We start from the raw sequence: 14,757 nt of genomic DNA, 5'->3' as shown, positions 1-14,757 counted from the left end.
CCGGTGTTAGCACCTTCCCGTCCTCAGTCAGGATCAAGGCCCCATTGTTGCTAGATGCTGGACAAACACACTGGAAGCCAACGGGCCAGATCACTAATGCTGGTGATGCAAATGGGCTATAATTTGGCTGCAACCAGCCAGTAGAGGATTGCACTATCGGAGGGCAAGGCCCTGCTGGCTCAAATTGGTTGCAGCTGGGTCTTGTGTTTGCAGCTTTGCATCCTCCCAGCATAGGAGGGATGTTGGGAGAGCAAGTAAGTCAGGGGAGGGGTGGTTGGAGCGTGAGCTACTGTGGCTGAGGCTTCCCCTCTCCTATGCTGATTGATCTTGTACCAGGAGAGAATCTAGTCCATGGTCCCTGCCCCAAAGATCTCAGAATCTAATCTAATCTAATATCAGTCAGCTGCAAATGGCATTTGCATCATCAACCAGTAAGCGTGTCCCATTGCAGAGCAATTGCAAACAGTTCTAGATACCATCATCTTATTAAAGGGAATCGGCAGGCAGGGGGAGCGGGGGAGAGCATGGGAGATGGAGCAATCTGATTGGTGGCCGTTCATTTCAAACCACTTCACTGACGTATTAACAACTGCGTGTGTTGGAAGTACAGTACAGAGCCACCGCACCCTCCTGAATATCAACATAGGCAGGGAAAACGTGGACCCAAAATGTGATTAGCTTTTTTAATTTTAGGCCGGCTTGTTCTTTCCTTAGAACAGATGTAAATGCGGGACGGGCTTCGCAAATTCACAAGGGCATCAGGATCCTGCAAAACCACCCGCCTGAAAAAAACTCGACATCAGTCACACAGACACCCCTGGAACGAACAAAGCACGCGCCTAGCGCCAAGGCTTGGTCATTTGCACGTTGTTCCATCCATCATGCGATTAAGGGCTGTTTAGTTTACCTTTTTTTGTGACAATGCAGCATAAATCTCTGCTCTGGCCAAATGAATCCAAACAAATGACTGTTTCTCCTGCTACTGTAGCTGGTCCACCGGCCACTTGGGGAGCTCTGCGGGGGTGGGGGCTGTATGGCTGGGGGAGTGTGGGTTGCAAAGAGCAGACTTCTGCAAGAGTGGCAGAAGAGGCTAAAAAACGATCTGCGTGGAGGCTGTCAGGAGGAGATGGTAGCATAGCTCCTAAACCGCGCGACGGCTGTGCCAGAATGCTTTGCGGCTTCGCTGGGCCATACCGCACAGCAGGTGCATCCCCCTGCCTCACAGAGTGTAAGAGTTTATCCCTGCAGGGCTTAAGAGCTCTGCATGGCTGGCACCTGTCTCTGATGCCCAGCTCCGAAGACATTAAAGCACGGAGCTACTCCAGCCCGGCTTCTGAGCTCTGAATAGCAGGCCCCTTCCCCATCGGCACAGCTCTTGTGCCTTGCAGAATTCTCATCTCCCCACCAGTTGCCATTTGCTGCAAAACCTAAATGTGCTGCAGAATTCAGCGCAGCTGTCGCATAAATCACAGGGCCCTGCTGCATCATTTAGATCTATTGTGCCATGCTCCCCACAAGGCTTTGGATAGATTCTATGCTCCATCCTTCTTCTGTGCCTCGCCTATTGAGCCTGACAAGCTCCTCAGCCCAGGGACCTTGCCTCGGAAGCACCTAGCACACTGTAGGCACCCTATAAATAATAACCACCATACAGGAACCTTGCACTCCCGTGATCCATTTGAGCCGGGCCGACAAATGACCCTGCCAAAGTTGTCACACAGCCGAAGGATCCAGGTTTCTATGGGGGGCAGTGATTCAGAAAATGGGCTCTTTTTACCTCCTACGAAAACTGGTAATATTTCACTGTGAAGGAGGAATGTTGCTGTTTGCCTCTGAAAAAGGCAAATGCGTGAAAACACTTTTCCCACAAACAACCTCTGTTCCACGGTAATTCAGACAATTTGCACAAGCCATGCTGACAATTATGGATGCTTTTAAGTGTTTAGTATTGAGCGAGTGAAATTTTCTGGCTGCAAATTCTATTAGTTCTACAGTATACATAGAGAGAGGGAGAGAGAGATTTCCAAGTGAAGTTTCTTCTGGTGGAAAGAGGAGCTGTGTTGACAGCTCTGGACCTGGGGAATTTGCATTTCTATGTAACCTGGGCAGCGATGGGGACTTGAACTCACTCCTTTGCCCTCAGCTGGCTGGGGCCAAGGGCGGGAAAGTAGCCTTGCAATCCGGTGGTTCCAGTTCTGGATGGGAGGTGCTATGGATGGGCCAGGAGGAGTCACATCAGAGACAGCATCTCAATGTAGAAGAAATGCAGGGCGAGGGGTTCAAGGGAGGACCTGTCCTAGGCACTTTCCATCCCTTCTCTGGGCCACTGGTTCCACGGTCATCACGATGCTGAAAGCATCCCAGCCTGCTTGGTAAATGGCCTGCATCTCAGCCACGTGAGGGACCCTGTTTCATTGTACGAGGAACGTGTGTGGCCGTGAAGAGGGTTCCTTGCCCAGAGTGTATAATTAGCCCAGGGCGCCCCCGGGCTAAGCCTTTAAGTACCTTTTTGTAACTGGCAGCTTGGGAAACACCCACGCTCTCTCTGTACCTGAAAGACGACCATAGAAGGAGAAGTTATACTTGAGGGCATGAGCTGAAAGCACACGCTGGGATGAGCAGAAATCTTCCTCCTGCAGGGCCCATGATTAAGCTTTACTCCATTAGCTAAGCAGCCAAGGGGGTGGCATGACAGTCACTGCCAGAAGCAGCTCTTAGCTGGCATCTCCTATTTTCCTATGTAGGAAGGGACAGATGGTGGGTGGCTAAGGATGGGGATTTGTGTGCTCACCGCAAGCAAAAGAGTCCCACCAGGGATATGGAGAATTAGTGAGGCATTTCAGAAAGCTCTTCTGGCCCGTCCCTGCTCTCTGCCATTTCCCTTCTTCCTCGCAACTCTGATGCACTGGCCAGAATCCCAGGCTGGAGGTAGCTTTACTATGCCCCCAGCTTGTCTCTGAGCTGCAACGTGCTCTGGGCTTGAGCATCTCGCGGCCTGTTTTGCGCAGGATAATTCAGGACATTTTTGCAACTCCTTCAGTTCCGCAGAGAGTACCATAGACGAGGGATCAGTTCACCACTCCAAGATAACTTCCAAGCTGGTGGGCCTCCGCCTCTCCCATTGTACTATGCAGCATCAATTTCATGTCACTTTCTGAGTCGGCTAAATATAGATTTGTGCCTAACTTTAGCTGCTTGGCTTTCATAGACTTGAAAGCCAGAAGGAACCCCTCTGATCATCTTAGTCTACAGACTAAGTCGAACACAGACCACAGGACTTCCTGGCATCAATACCTGCTTGAACTAGAGCAGATCTTTTGGAAAAGCCTCTGATCTTGAATTAAACATGGCCAGCGATGGAGAACACACCACATCTCCTGGTAAGCTGGCCCAATGGCTAATTAGCCTCACTGTTAAAAATACATGCCTTATTTTCAATCTGAATTTGTTTGAAAATTTGGACATAAGCAATTTGCCCCAGACAGCACAGCAAGTCCGTGGCAGAGTCAGGACAAGAACCCAGACATTCTGCTTTAACGGCTAGCTCCCACTGGCTCGCTCTATCCTGTATCACTATGTAAAACAGGGACTAAATATAGAGCAAAGCAAAAAGACAATGGTTTTGGAAGCAAAACCCATTTGCATTCAGAAAAAAAAAATCTGTCAAGTCAGGGAATGTGTAATCAATTAGTAAAGCCTCAAAAACACTCTCAAAACAATAATTAGTCATGTCAGAAAATTCTACAGCAATCAAACCAGCAGATGAGCAGAACACACACTACCCAGGAAACCAAAATCCTAAACTATGGGAGGAAAAAAACAGATTTCTTGGTGCATTTCTCTTCAGATCACAACTTCCACATTAAGCAGGGAGATGCTGGACTTGTCAAGGTCAATTAGCCACTTCACTGCTGCCGCGTGGGCTGGGCACGACGTGTGGGGCAAAACGTATTGCCAGTGGGGACCCATGTGCTCCACTAAAATTCCTACTTGGCCGGCTCGTCAATGCCACTGGTACGTGTATTTAAGTGGGAGGAGATCCAGGTGGGGGAGTGCTTGCACCTGGCGCTCTGCATCTAGGACACAGGGGAATACAGGCTGGGGCGCGCACCTGGGTGATGTGGCCTCACTAGCATGTTTTTCTGCTCTTTAACATAGATCCCCATCCACTCCAGACCCTCAGCCAGCCTCGAGTGCAGTGCAGATCTAACCTTAAACCTATTCCTTCCTTTGACAGCCTCATCCAGCCTCCCCCACAGTGAAGGTTCCCTCACTGGCCTCTTTGCCAGCCAGGCCACCCAAGCAACCTGGGGTTGTCCCTCCCCACCAGTGTATGCTGAACAATGTAGAACAGCCCTGTGCTGAGCATTGGGACTTTCAGGTCCCACTTAAAGCCCAAGGAATGGGTTGGGAAACCCAAACGCGAAGCTGCCCCAGTCCTTGGGCACCGTTGCTCTCTCTCTCTGGCTACTGTGCAGACATTCCCAGCCACTGGGCCCGGTTCTGCAACATTCGGAGGGCCGAGCGGTGTCAACGGGCCACCAGCGTGCCTCATGAACAAAGCTAGGCTGCTCTGCTCTGCAGCGGGGGAGAAAGCTCCAGAGACACAATTCCTCTCCCAGCTTCCCAGTATGTAGGGACAGCATGCACTCTCCTCCACCCTCCTTTGGGACAGTGAATCTGCCAGAGCAGAGAGAAGGAGCAAGGCAGTGGGATGGCTGGCACCCCCCAGACATGCTCAGAAGAAGCAACCCAAGGGCCTAACTAACAAGACCCTGATGCCAGTCTCAAAGGGAGCTCCCCCAGTGCCTCCAATCCTGCGCACTCCTTTCTCTACATTCAAGGTTTAGCCCTCATGCAGCACCCTCTTCCAACACACCTGCTCCTGGGTATTAGTCAGGTCCCCATGCAGCTCGCTGAAAACAAAGCATGTGTGTATGCACACGGGCATGCACACAAATACATGCATGTGGACGCACACGCCTGCATTCACACAAGAATGCCCAGGCATGCGTGTGGGTGCGCTCACCAAAATGCCCGCACTGACGTGGGTGCTCAGACATACACACGCGAGCAATGTGCCCAAGATTGCCCACACAAACGGGCCCACACACATGAACACCTCTGTGCATATGAGCACAGATACACAAGAATGCATCCGCAGACATGTTCCGTTGTTGTCTGCAGTGCTGTTGTAGCCGAGTTGGTGCCAGGATATTAGAGAAACAAGGTGAAGGAGAGAATATCTTTTATTCACCAAGCAAGGACACTCCACCAGAGAAGGACATCACATTGTGGAATGGGCCACCCAAAGACCCAGACAGAACCTGCTTCAATGCAGAAAAAAAAAACACTGACCACCCCCCCCCCCCAGTTGTCACCTACCACTCCACACTGGAACCCCTCTGGGGTATCACTGAATAATTACAACCCATACTCAATGGGGACCACATCCTGAAAGCAATCTTTCCTGAAGCCCCTCTTCTGGCCTTCAGACAAGCCCCCAACCTCTTCATCAGAAGCAAACTCCCCACAGACAAGGACACACCAACTCAAAGCAGCACCAGACCCTGCCGGAACACCAGATGCTAAACCTGCAGACATATCGCTATTGCTGAGAAGATCAACACCCCTCACAACACACCTTTCAAGATCCATGGGTCTGACACATGCCTATCACAACATGTGATATGCCTCGTCCAGTGCCCTAAATGCCCCAACAACAACTATATGGGTGAAACCAGACAATCACTATGCTCTCAGACAAATTTACACGATAAAAGACAAAAACACTGTAGCACTTGAGAGCGAACACTCTTTACAAAACACTCACTCGATATCTGACCTCTCAGTCCTCGTCCTCAAAGAAAACCCGCACAGCACCTCCAAAAGATGAGCCTGGAAGCTTAAATTCATAACACTCAAAATCATGGTCTTAATAAAGACACTGGATTTATGGATTATTACAATAATCTGTAACCCACTAACCCCCCTTCTTATCCTATGACTGCAGGAGTGTTAATAGGCCACTTCACCCTGAATGGTTCCTTGGAATATGTGCTAATTACTCATGTTAAACAATCTGTTGTGATACTCTGAGTACCTTTCCCAGACCTGAAGAACAGCTCCGTGGAGCTCAAAAGATTGTCTCTTGACCTTCACCTAAAGAAGTTGGTTCAATAACAGATAGTACCTCACCCACCTTGTCTACACACATACACACAAAAATAAAATTACATGTTTAAGTAACCAGCAGCAGTCACTCTGGGGAAGCAACAATACATTCCTGAGGATACAGGAGCGTTTTATTGCCTAGCGCACAGAAAACAAGAGTTGAAATACGTTTAGCACATTCTAATTTTAAGAAATATTGCAAAACTAAATACCTTATCCTGGCCTTTTTAACTTAAATTAAGTCTCCCCCTGACATTTTTCAGGCTCCGGTTTTGTTTGTGTAATGCTGGCCATAAAGCAAGCGTGTAATTAGTAATAAAGGTGACACGCCTCGAAGTGATTTCTTGCTCAGAAGATGAGCTTTTCTGCCTTTATTTATTTATTTATGTTTGGCCTCCTTTCCTCAGTCTATTTTTGATGGCAGTTTATGTAAATTCACCTCCCGCAGCTCCTTCCCCAAATTATGGGATGGACCCAACCTCTAAGGACAGGACTGAACCCTCTGTTGTTAATGATCAGGTAATTAGATCCAGGGATTATCACAGCTGCATGCGTGAAGTCTAGCTGGAGCCAGAATAGCTTGGCAAAGTTCACCTCTCCCCTGCCACTCTCTGAATAACCAGCACCACTGGGCAAAGTGGCCAGGTTTTCCCACACCCCCACCATCCAGGCCAGCTCTGTTCAGCTTATGAGACATGGACATCTGCTCCAGGTGAGCTATATTTGATATCACTGGAGGGATTTTTTTTTAGGACTGCAAATCCAGGCATATTCCTTTTACTTCCCTTCCATGTATGCTCTTATGTACCCAGAAGCCTTTGCTCCTGGCAGCTCCTGCCTGACTGGGAAGGAGAACAGTGATCCGTGTAATGACCCCTCCAACTTTTAAAGAACAAGGGCTCCCAGAGAATCCATCCCAGGTTTCCCACCGAGCCCCGTGCATATTGGGACAGGACTTGGGGAGTTTAGTCAGATTGGGGTGCAGTGCCGACAGGCGCAAGGAAGCTCAGAGTCACATACTGCGCTAGTGAGTCTCAAGGGCTTTGCGTTTGGAGCTCAAAGCATTATTGGGACGTGACAAGCAACTCAACCCCAGCAATGCTGCTTTGCCGGGTGAGTCACCTGCAGACAGGCCAGTGCAAGAATGGGGCCGCTTGCCAGAGGAGTCTATGCGGCCAGTGTAGCCCACTGGTCAGTGCATTAGGCTGTGGGTGTAGCCCACTGGTCAGTGCATCCCCCTTTGGGCCCGTACACCAAGGACGTGAGTCTGTTGCAGCTGCAGGAAAGGAACCCGGCTCTTTAGCTCAAGCGGTAACGATGGCTGCGTGCTTCTCGCTCTGGTGGTCCTTGGTTCCATCTGTAGCGGTGGCCATTCTACACGTAGTGGCTTGTGCAGAGACAGTTTGTAACTCACTGGCGAGCATGTCGTGTGTCTTAACCCGTGCCTGGAACAGACTCAGGATGTGAGTCTGTTCCACCCCCGCTACAGAGCCTGCTCTTCAGCTCAAGCTACAGAGACCCACGTGGTCAGCTCTGCGGATCCCTGGTGCTGGCCGAGACGGTGGTGGTCACACATGGAGCCTTGGACAGAAAAATATTCCAAATGTCAAGGCTGGAGTCCACGGGGGGAGTGGAGGCAGAGTACATCCTGGTGCCTACCATCCGCCAGGCTGGCACTTGGCAGGGTACTATGTCAAAGTGCACCCCTAAACAGCTTAACTAGGGTGGTCCTGGCCTGCAGGGGAAGGACACTAATGGCATGGACAGACCACAGCCCACGCGCTCAGGTGAAGGCAGAGCGGAAGGAGCAGCTCCAGAGCGCCAGGATTTTGTCTATATTACCCACAACCTCCTGGAAGAGAACACCGCACAAAAAAATCAAGCAGAGCTGAAAAATACAACATTGTCTGATTTGGAGTCCAAGGCCAGGCTTTAAAACAGGGAAACAAGTGAGAGCTAATTAATTAATTAGCAGCTTCTCTCTCCCTCCCTCTCTTTTTATGAGTGTGTTACAAAGAAAATGACTTTCAACAAGGAGTGGACAAGAAAGGGCAAGGGAATGCAGGAGAAAGAAAGAAAGAAAGATGAGCAGAGAGTGTAGTGGAAAGGTTAGCTGCTAAATGGTAAATATAAAGAGAGGAAGGGATAGAGAGTAAAGGGGGAAAGGGAGGGAGAAAAAAAAAGGAAATGGGGAAGAAGTAAAGGAGGGTGGAAAGGGGGCCAAACAAGAGAGAGAGAAAGGACACCAAAAAGAAAGATTTCAGAGGAACAGCCGTGTTAGTCTGTATTCGCAAAAAGAAAAGGAGTACTTGTGGCACCTTAGAGACTAACCAATTTATTTGAGCATGAGCTTTCGTGAGCTACAGCTCACTTCATCAGATGTTTACCGTGGAAACTGCAGCAGACTTTATATACACACAGAAATCATGAAACAATACCTCCTCCCACCCCACTGTCCTGCTGGTAATAGCTTATCTAAAGTGATCAACAGGTGGGCCATTTCCAGCACAAATCCAGGTTTTCTCACCCTCCACCCCCCCACACAAATTCACTCTCCTGCTGGTGCTAGCCCATCCAAAGTGACAACGTGACAAAAAGAAAGAGGTGCATTAGGAAGAAATAATTTCTTTTCATTATTTAGGGAATTGAAATGAAATCGATGTCATCAGAGCAGGCATGATTTTGTTTCCATTCGGCAGGCAATTAGGTGGCCTGTCCTGTCCTCCTAACACTTTCCTCTCCCTCCTGGAAAAACCACATCCACTCTCCAGCAAGGAGCAGTACAAATTGAAAGGCAAAGCTCCTCTTTTTACATGGTGAGGCCTGAGCAGGTCCCTCTCTCTCCAGGGAACGCCTGAATGGCTGTTCGTGTCCTAACAAACAGCTGAGAAAGAGGCTTGAATGGCCAACAGTCTGTCATGCGGTACCTTCCCTTGGAGACCTGTGCAGTAAAGTTATCTGGAACCCTAACTGCTGAGTACACGCGCTTGTGTGCGAGTATGCACGATGGGGGGAGACAGTAGGGAATTTATTGGCCACATATCCACAGAATCCCTAGTTCTATATAAAGCCCTAATGGGATCACATTGAAAGTACAGTATTGTGAGCAATTCTGCAGTCACCTTATCATCGGGAGAATGTTTGTGAGAATCAAAGGGACAGGTCAGGCCGACCAAATGATTCACGTCTATGTGGAGTGAGTTATGAATAGAGATCAATTACAATGTAGTTGCCTTGGCTTAGGAAAAAAGGCACTGATGTATTTTGGGATTGGGACAAAACAGGGTGTTTCGTGCTGCAATGAGTAATTAAAACAATTATCTGTGACAATGGTTTGATGAGCCAGTGTGGCCTAGTGGGTAGGGCCCTGGACTGGACTCAGAATGCCCAGGTTCTATCCCTGGCCTGCCACTGACCTGTAAGTGTGACTTGAGCACATCACTTCCTGCCTCAGTTTCCCCTCCTGTCCTCTGTCTATCTCGTCTGTTTAGCCTGAGAGCTCTTCGGATCAAGGACTGTACATATGGTACATAGCCCTGATCATAGTTACAGTTCTCTAGGCATTGACAAAGATTCTGGGTAAAATTTCCAAAAGCACATAAGTGCCTTAGGAGCCTAAGTCCCATTGACTTTGAATGAGTCTTTTAGGCTCCTAAGTGCCTATGCCACTTTTCAGACTGGGACTTAGGCCTTGTCTACAGTACAAACGCCTTGCTGGTATAGCTGTACTGGTAGAGGCTCCTAGTGTAGATGCTGCTAGCACAGGAACACACCTCCCCAAATTATATTAGCTAGAAGCCCTCTTCTGCTGACGTAACTGCAGATACACTGGGTTAATGTTTTTTTTTGCCAGCATGGCTTGTCAGCTGGGGGGTGTGTGTGAGTTTTTTACACCCCTGATTAACACAGCTATGCCAACAAAATGTTGTGGTGTAAACCTGGCATGACTCTTAAATCACTTCGGTGCTTTTGAGAATGTTCAGCCAGCTGTCCCTGGAAGCCTATGGAGTGATGTCAATTGACAGCCCCTGAGGATCTAGCCTAGGTCATCATAACTAAGTCAAGAAGAAGATCTGGACACAAACGGCTACCTGAACATACAGGACCAACAGGCAAAGGAGAAAAACAGGTGGAGCTCATCAGACAATTCTATGCAGGAACTATGGGGATTCTGTCTATATTACATGTTGTTAGAGTACCAAGCTCCTCAATCCGTTCCTAATTTCCAGGGAGATGCTCAGGCTATACTGGATGGCTGGACGCTCTTTCTGCCTTTAAATGCCCCGTCTTTCCTGCCCCGAAGGAAAGGGCTAAGGGCAGGGAGAAGCTATCAGAGCAAGCACAGTTCGCCCCCGCATCTTGCCTCTGAAAACTGCACCGTTCCTGCTATCATGCGTTTTGGTAATCTTCCTCGCCTCGTTCTCTCCCTCTCCCACTGCAAGAGAGGATGAAGCGTTGACAGCTGTGATGCCGGGATTTTTCTCTTGCTTGAAATGCATTAATTTGTAAATATCTTCATTTATATGTAAATGTGGCATTCTTATCCCTGAAGTCCTGTCGCCAATCTAGCAAAAGCACCAGCAGCCCTTGCCTCTAACTTGATTCCTCTTCATATAATGTTTGGGTTGTTGGCTTCCTCCCCCCGCTCCCTTCCCTTAATTTTAGTTTAAAAGCTTTCTTCCTCTCTAACGCCTCCCTTCCCCCCTCGCTCTTTGGATGAGCGCAGGTAGGAAAGAACCATTGCACCAACATGTCACGTCCTGACATGTCCATCAAAAGCAGCTGCTCTCGTTTCACTAAAAAGCAGCCTCGCAGACTTTCAGCTATCATGAGACAAAGTACTAGCATCCAAGTTTCCAATCAGCCTTTGCAAAGATCGGCAGATATTCAGAACTGGGTCAGGAGAGACAATGCAGAGAAAGAGAGGAAGATAGGAGCTGCCACAACAGAACTGGCAAGGCGGATTCTTGCTCCTTCTCATCATGGTCTTTGTCATGAGGATGAACATTATGATTTACAATGCGTGGTTGGCTTGTTGGCCATGCTTTGCGCTTTGATTGGCTTCCAATATGCCTCTTCCTCAGGGGTTCTCCAGGCAATGACAGTGGAATGGGCACAGAAAAGGTCAGAGCGACTGAGCGTCCTGATTTCAGTCGCAGTCCTTGGAGACATTACCATGCTTGACATGGGCTCCAGAGAGGAGAGCCCCTGGGTATGAGCCTCCGGTTCCCTGCACCAGGGCCACGTGAGTGCAGAATGCAACAATTCAGACCCGGTAACATTCCAGCCCCACGGCACTGCTGTAAGTGACCGCGCAAGATGCTGGGCTGTGAAGAATTGGGCCCCAGGAGGCCAACCCAAACTCATGAGATTCCATCCCGGGCCTCAGAGGGTGGAGTTCACACTGTGATCATGGCCTTTTGTAAGCCCTTGGAGATGAGGAATGAGAGGAAGTCCACTTGCATGAGAGGAAAGTGATCAGGAACAGCCAGCATGGATTCACCAAGGGAAGGTCATGCCTGACTAATCTAATCACCTTTTATGATGAGATTACTGGTTCTGTGGATGAAGGGAAAGCAGTGGATGTATTGTTTCTTGACTTTAGCAAAGCTTTTGACACGGTCTCCCACAGTATTCTTGTCAGCAAGTTAAGGAAGTATGGGCTGGATGAATGCACTATAAGGTGGGTAGAAAGCTGGCTAGATTGTCGGGCTCAACGGGTAGTGATCAATGGCTCCATGTCTAGTTGGCAGCCGGTATCAAGTGGAGTGCCCCAATGGTCGGTCCTGGGGCCGGTTTTGTTCAATATCTTCATAAATGATCTGGAGGATGGTGTGGATTGCACTCTCAGCAAATTTGCGGATGATACTAAACTGCGAGGAGTGGTAGATACGCTGGAGGGGAGGGATAGGATACAGAAGGACCTAGACAAATTGGAGGATTGGGCCAAAAGAAATCTGATGAGGTTCAATAAGGATAAGTGCAGGGTCCTGCACTTAGGATGGAAGAATCCAATGCATCGCTACAGACTAGGGACCGAATGGCTAGGCAGCAGTTCTGCGGAAAAGGACCTAGGGGTGACAGTGGACGAGAAGCTGGATATGAGTCAGCAGTGTGCCCTTGTTGCCAAGAAGGCCAATGGCATTTTGGGATGTATAAGTAGGGGCATAGCGAGCAGATCGAGGGACGTGATCGTTCCCTTCTATTCGACATTGGTGAGGCCTCATCTGGAGTACTGTGTCCAGTTTTGGGCCCCACACTACAAGAAGGATGTGGATAAATTGGAGAGAGTCCAGCGAAGGGCAACAAAAATGATTAGGGGTCTGGAACACATGACTTATGAGGAGAGGCTGAGGGAGCTGGGATTGTTTAGCCTGCAGAAGAGAAGAATGAGGGGGGATTTGATAGCTGCTTTCAACTACCTGAAAGGGGGTTCCAAAGAGGATGGCTCTAGACTGTTCTCAATGGTAGCAGATGACAGAACGAGGAGTAATGGTCTCAAGTTGCAGTGGGGGAGGTTTAGATTGGATATTAGGAAAAACTTTTTCACTAAGAGGGTGGTGAAACACTGGAATGCGTTACCTAGGGAGGTGGTAGAATCTCCTTCCTTAGAGGTTTTTAAGGTCAGGCTTGACAAAGCCCTGGCTGGGATGATTTAACTGGGAATTGGTCCTGCTTCGAGCAGGGGGTTGGACTAGATGACCTTCTGGGGTCCCTTCCAACCCTGATATTCTATGATATGAGCAACGGACAGAACTGAACTTTGCTGGAGAACGGAATGGCCCAGCTCAGACCTCATACAGACACAGTAATGTTTTACGTAACCTTAATCCCAGTCTCCGAAGCCTCTTTGGTACTGGAGAGCCCTCTGCTGCCTCAGGGTGACCCGGGCCATGGCTGACTCTAGACCTATGGGAAGCCCACAACTGTATATGGGGGCCCCACCTATTAAACTGTCCAAGTGCTGGTCTATGGCCCTGCACACCTCAAAATATGGAGTTGAAGCCTAGGTGCATCCAGACCAGGCTCTGGTGCCTTCCTTAGGGCTCTGAAATGGTACCTGGAATGCTCCAGAGCCCGCAGCATGCTGCAGCAGGCAAAATTTCACTGGGAGTGAAAATTCACTGGGGGCTCAAACTTCATCTTTCCGGGGGGGGAGGGGAGGGAGGAGCTAGATACCAGGATAGGGTCACAGTGAGGAAGAGGCGAGGGCCACGGGTGATCAGGGAGGTTGCATCAACGTGGACGAGGTTGCTGACCGTCAGGATCTTGCCTGCCTCCTCTGCACAGCTGTCAAATCCTCTCACCTGGGCTCTGGCTCTATATCTTTGTGGGAAGGATCCCAAATGTTGCGGCCTGTCACCAGACAGAGCGGGCAGTGCCCAGCCGTTCAACTGCTGACCAGAAAATTGTTTCAGCAACTCCGGGGCTTCATAAAGGGGATGGACAGACAACCGCGTTTGCATCTGATGCCAGCACCTGTCGCTCGGTGGAGCCAATGAGTCCTGGCTAAAGCTTCCGGTTGCCTGCACTCCTTTCAAGCAGTTATTGACCAGTTAGAAGGGCCTGGAGGCAGAACAGGCGTTAGGTGTTGTGATGCTGAGCCCCACAACTAACTTACAGGCACCTAGAAAATCACAGGCACATACTGGGATTCATGAAGCCTGAGGTAGGCGCAGAGGCAACGGATGGGGAGAGATGACTCCTTCAACAGTGGTTCACAACCCAGCACGCCTGAGCTAGCCAACAGGAGAGGCTGACCAGGGGGGTGTATGCTACCTCCCGCCCCTCGCACAGAGATAGGCGCCTTGCTCTGCTAGCGATTCTCGGCTGCGACCCTCTCTGGCATAAGGCCCCGAGGCTACAGTCACTCCCAGGCCTGTGCTCTCTCTCACTCGTTATCTCTCCGGCACAAACAATTCTGTAATGATTTACTGACAGTGGAGTACATTACATCAGAGAGAATACACTATATATGTCACACTTCTCCTAAAAATGAGTGGTCTGTGCATGGTTTGCCTCATGGTAGGTTTGCACCGTTCAGACCAGGATGAAGACACACAATCTCTCCCCCCTCCTCCTGCCAATATTTTAACCCAGTGGACTCCTCTGAAATTGCTCTCTCATATAACTTAGGAAAGTTCTGAGCACCCTCTTCAATGGAGGCGGAATGGCTTACCGCACTGTTGACTGGTACACCAAGTCCTCTCTCTTGCGATAATTCTCCATGTGTGAGTAGTTGGTGGAGAACATGGCATCAAAGGTGAAGATCTTCTGTTTGATGGTACCACCATCTGTTACCTGCCAAGGACAAACATGTGTATAAGAATTTGATAGCTGGGCTTGTCCTAAATGGGCAGACAGACAAAGCAGCATTGTACATCTTACTGGACCACCATTTGATTCAGAGATGGGTCCAAGCTACCAAGTTCAGAGCCAAACTCCCTCAGAGTCTAGGAGGTGTTCAGATCTGGAGTCTCCATTTGGCTCCATCTCTACGTTTGATGCACAAGCTTTCAGGCTAAAGCAGGGGTGGCTTTTTTATTCATCAACCATGATCCAGCCTAGCTCAAAACCCTGTGC

General features: G+C 49.3%; 1 protein-coding gene across 3 annotated transcripts in view; it reads right to left on the bottom strand.

Moving 5' to 3' along the window:
- IGSF21 (immunoglobin superfamily member 21) overlaps positions 1–14,757 on the bottom strand; it is a 265,009-nt gene that overhangs the window by 91,051 nt on the left and 159,201 nt on the right. For all 3 annotated transcript variants that reach the window (XM_073316767.2, XM_073316766.2, XM_073316765.2), the window contains one exon: positions 14,354–14,475. In XM_073316767.2, the coding sequence (XP_073172868.1) occupies positions 14,354–14,475 (122 nt within the window). The remainder of the gene's footprint in view (positions 1–14,353; positions 14,476–14,757) is intronic.

Source organism: Lepidochelys kempii, chromosome 18 (genome assembly GCF_965140285.1).
Source record: "Lepidochelys kempii isolate rLepKem1 chromosome 18, rLepKem1.hap1, whole genome shotgun sequence".
NCBI lineage: Eukaryota > Metazoa > Chordata > Testudines > Cheloniidae > Lepidochelys > Lepidochelys kempii.
Note: the sequence above shows the minus strand (reverse complement) of the source record. Positions and strands in the feature narration are given on the sequence as shown.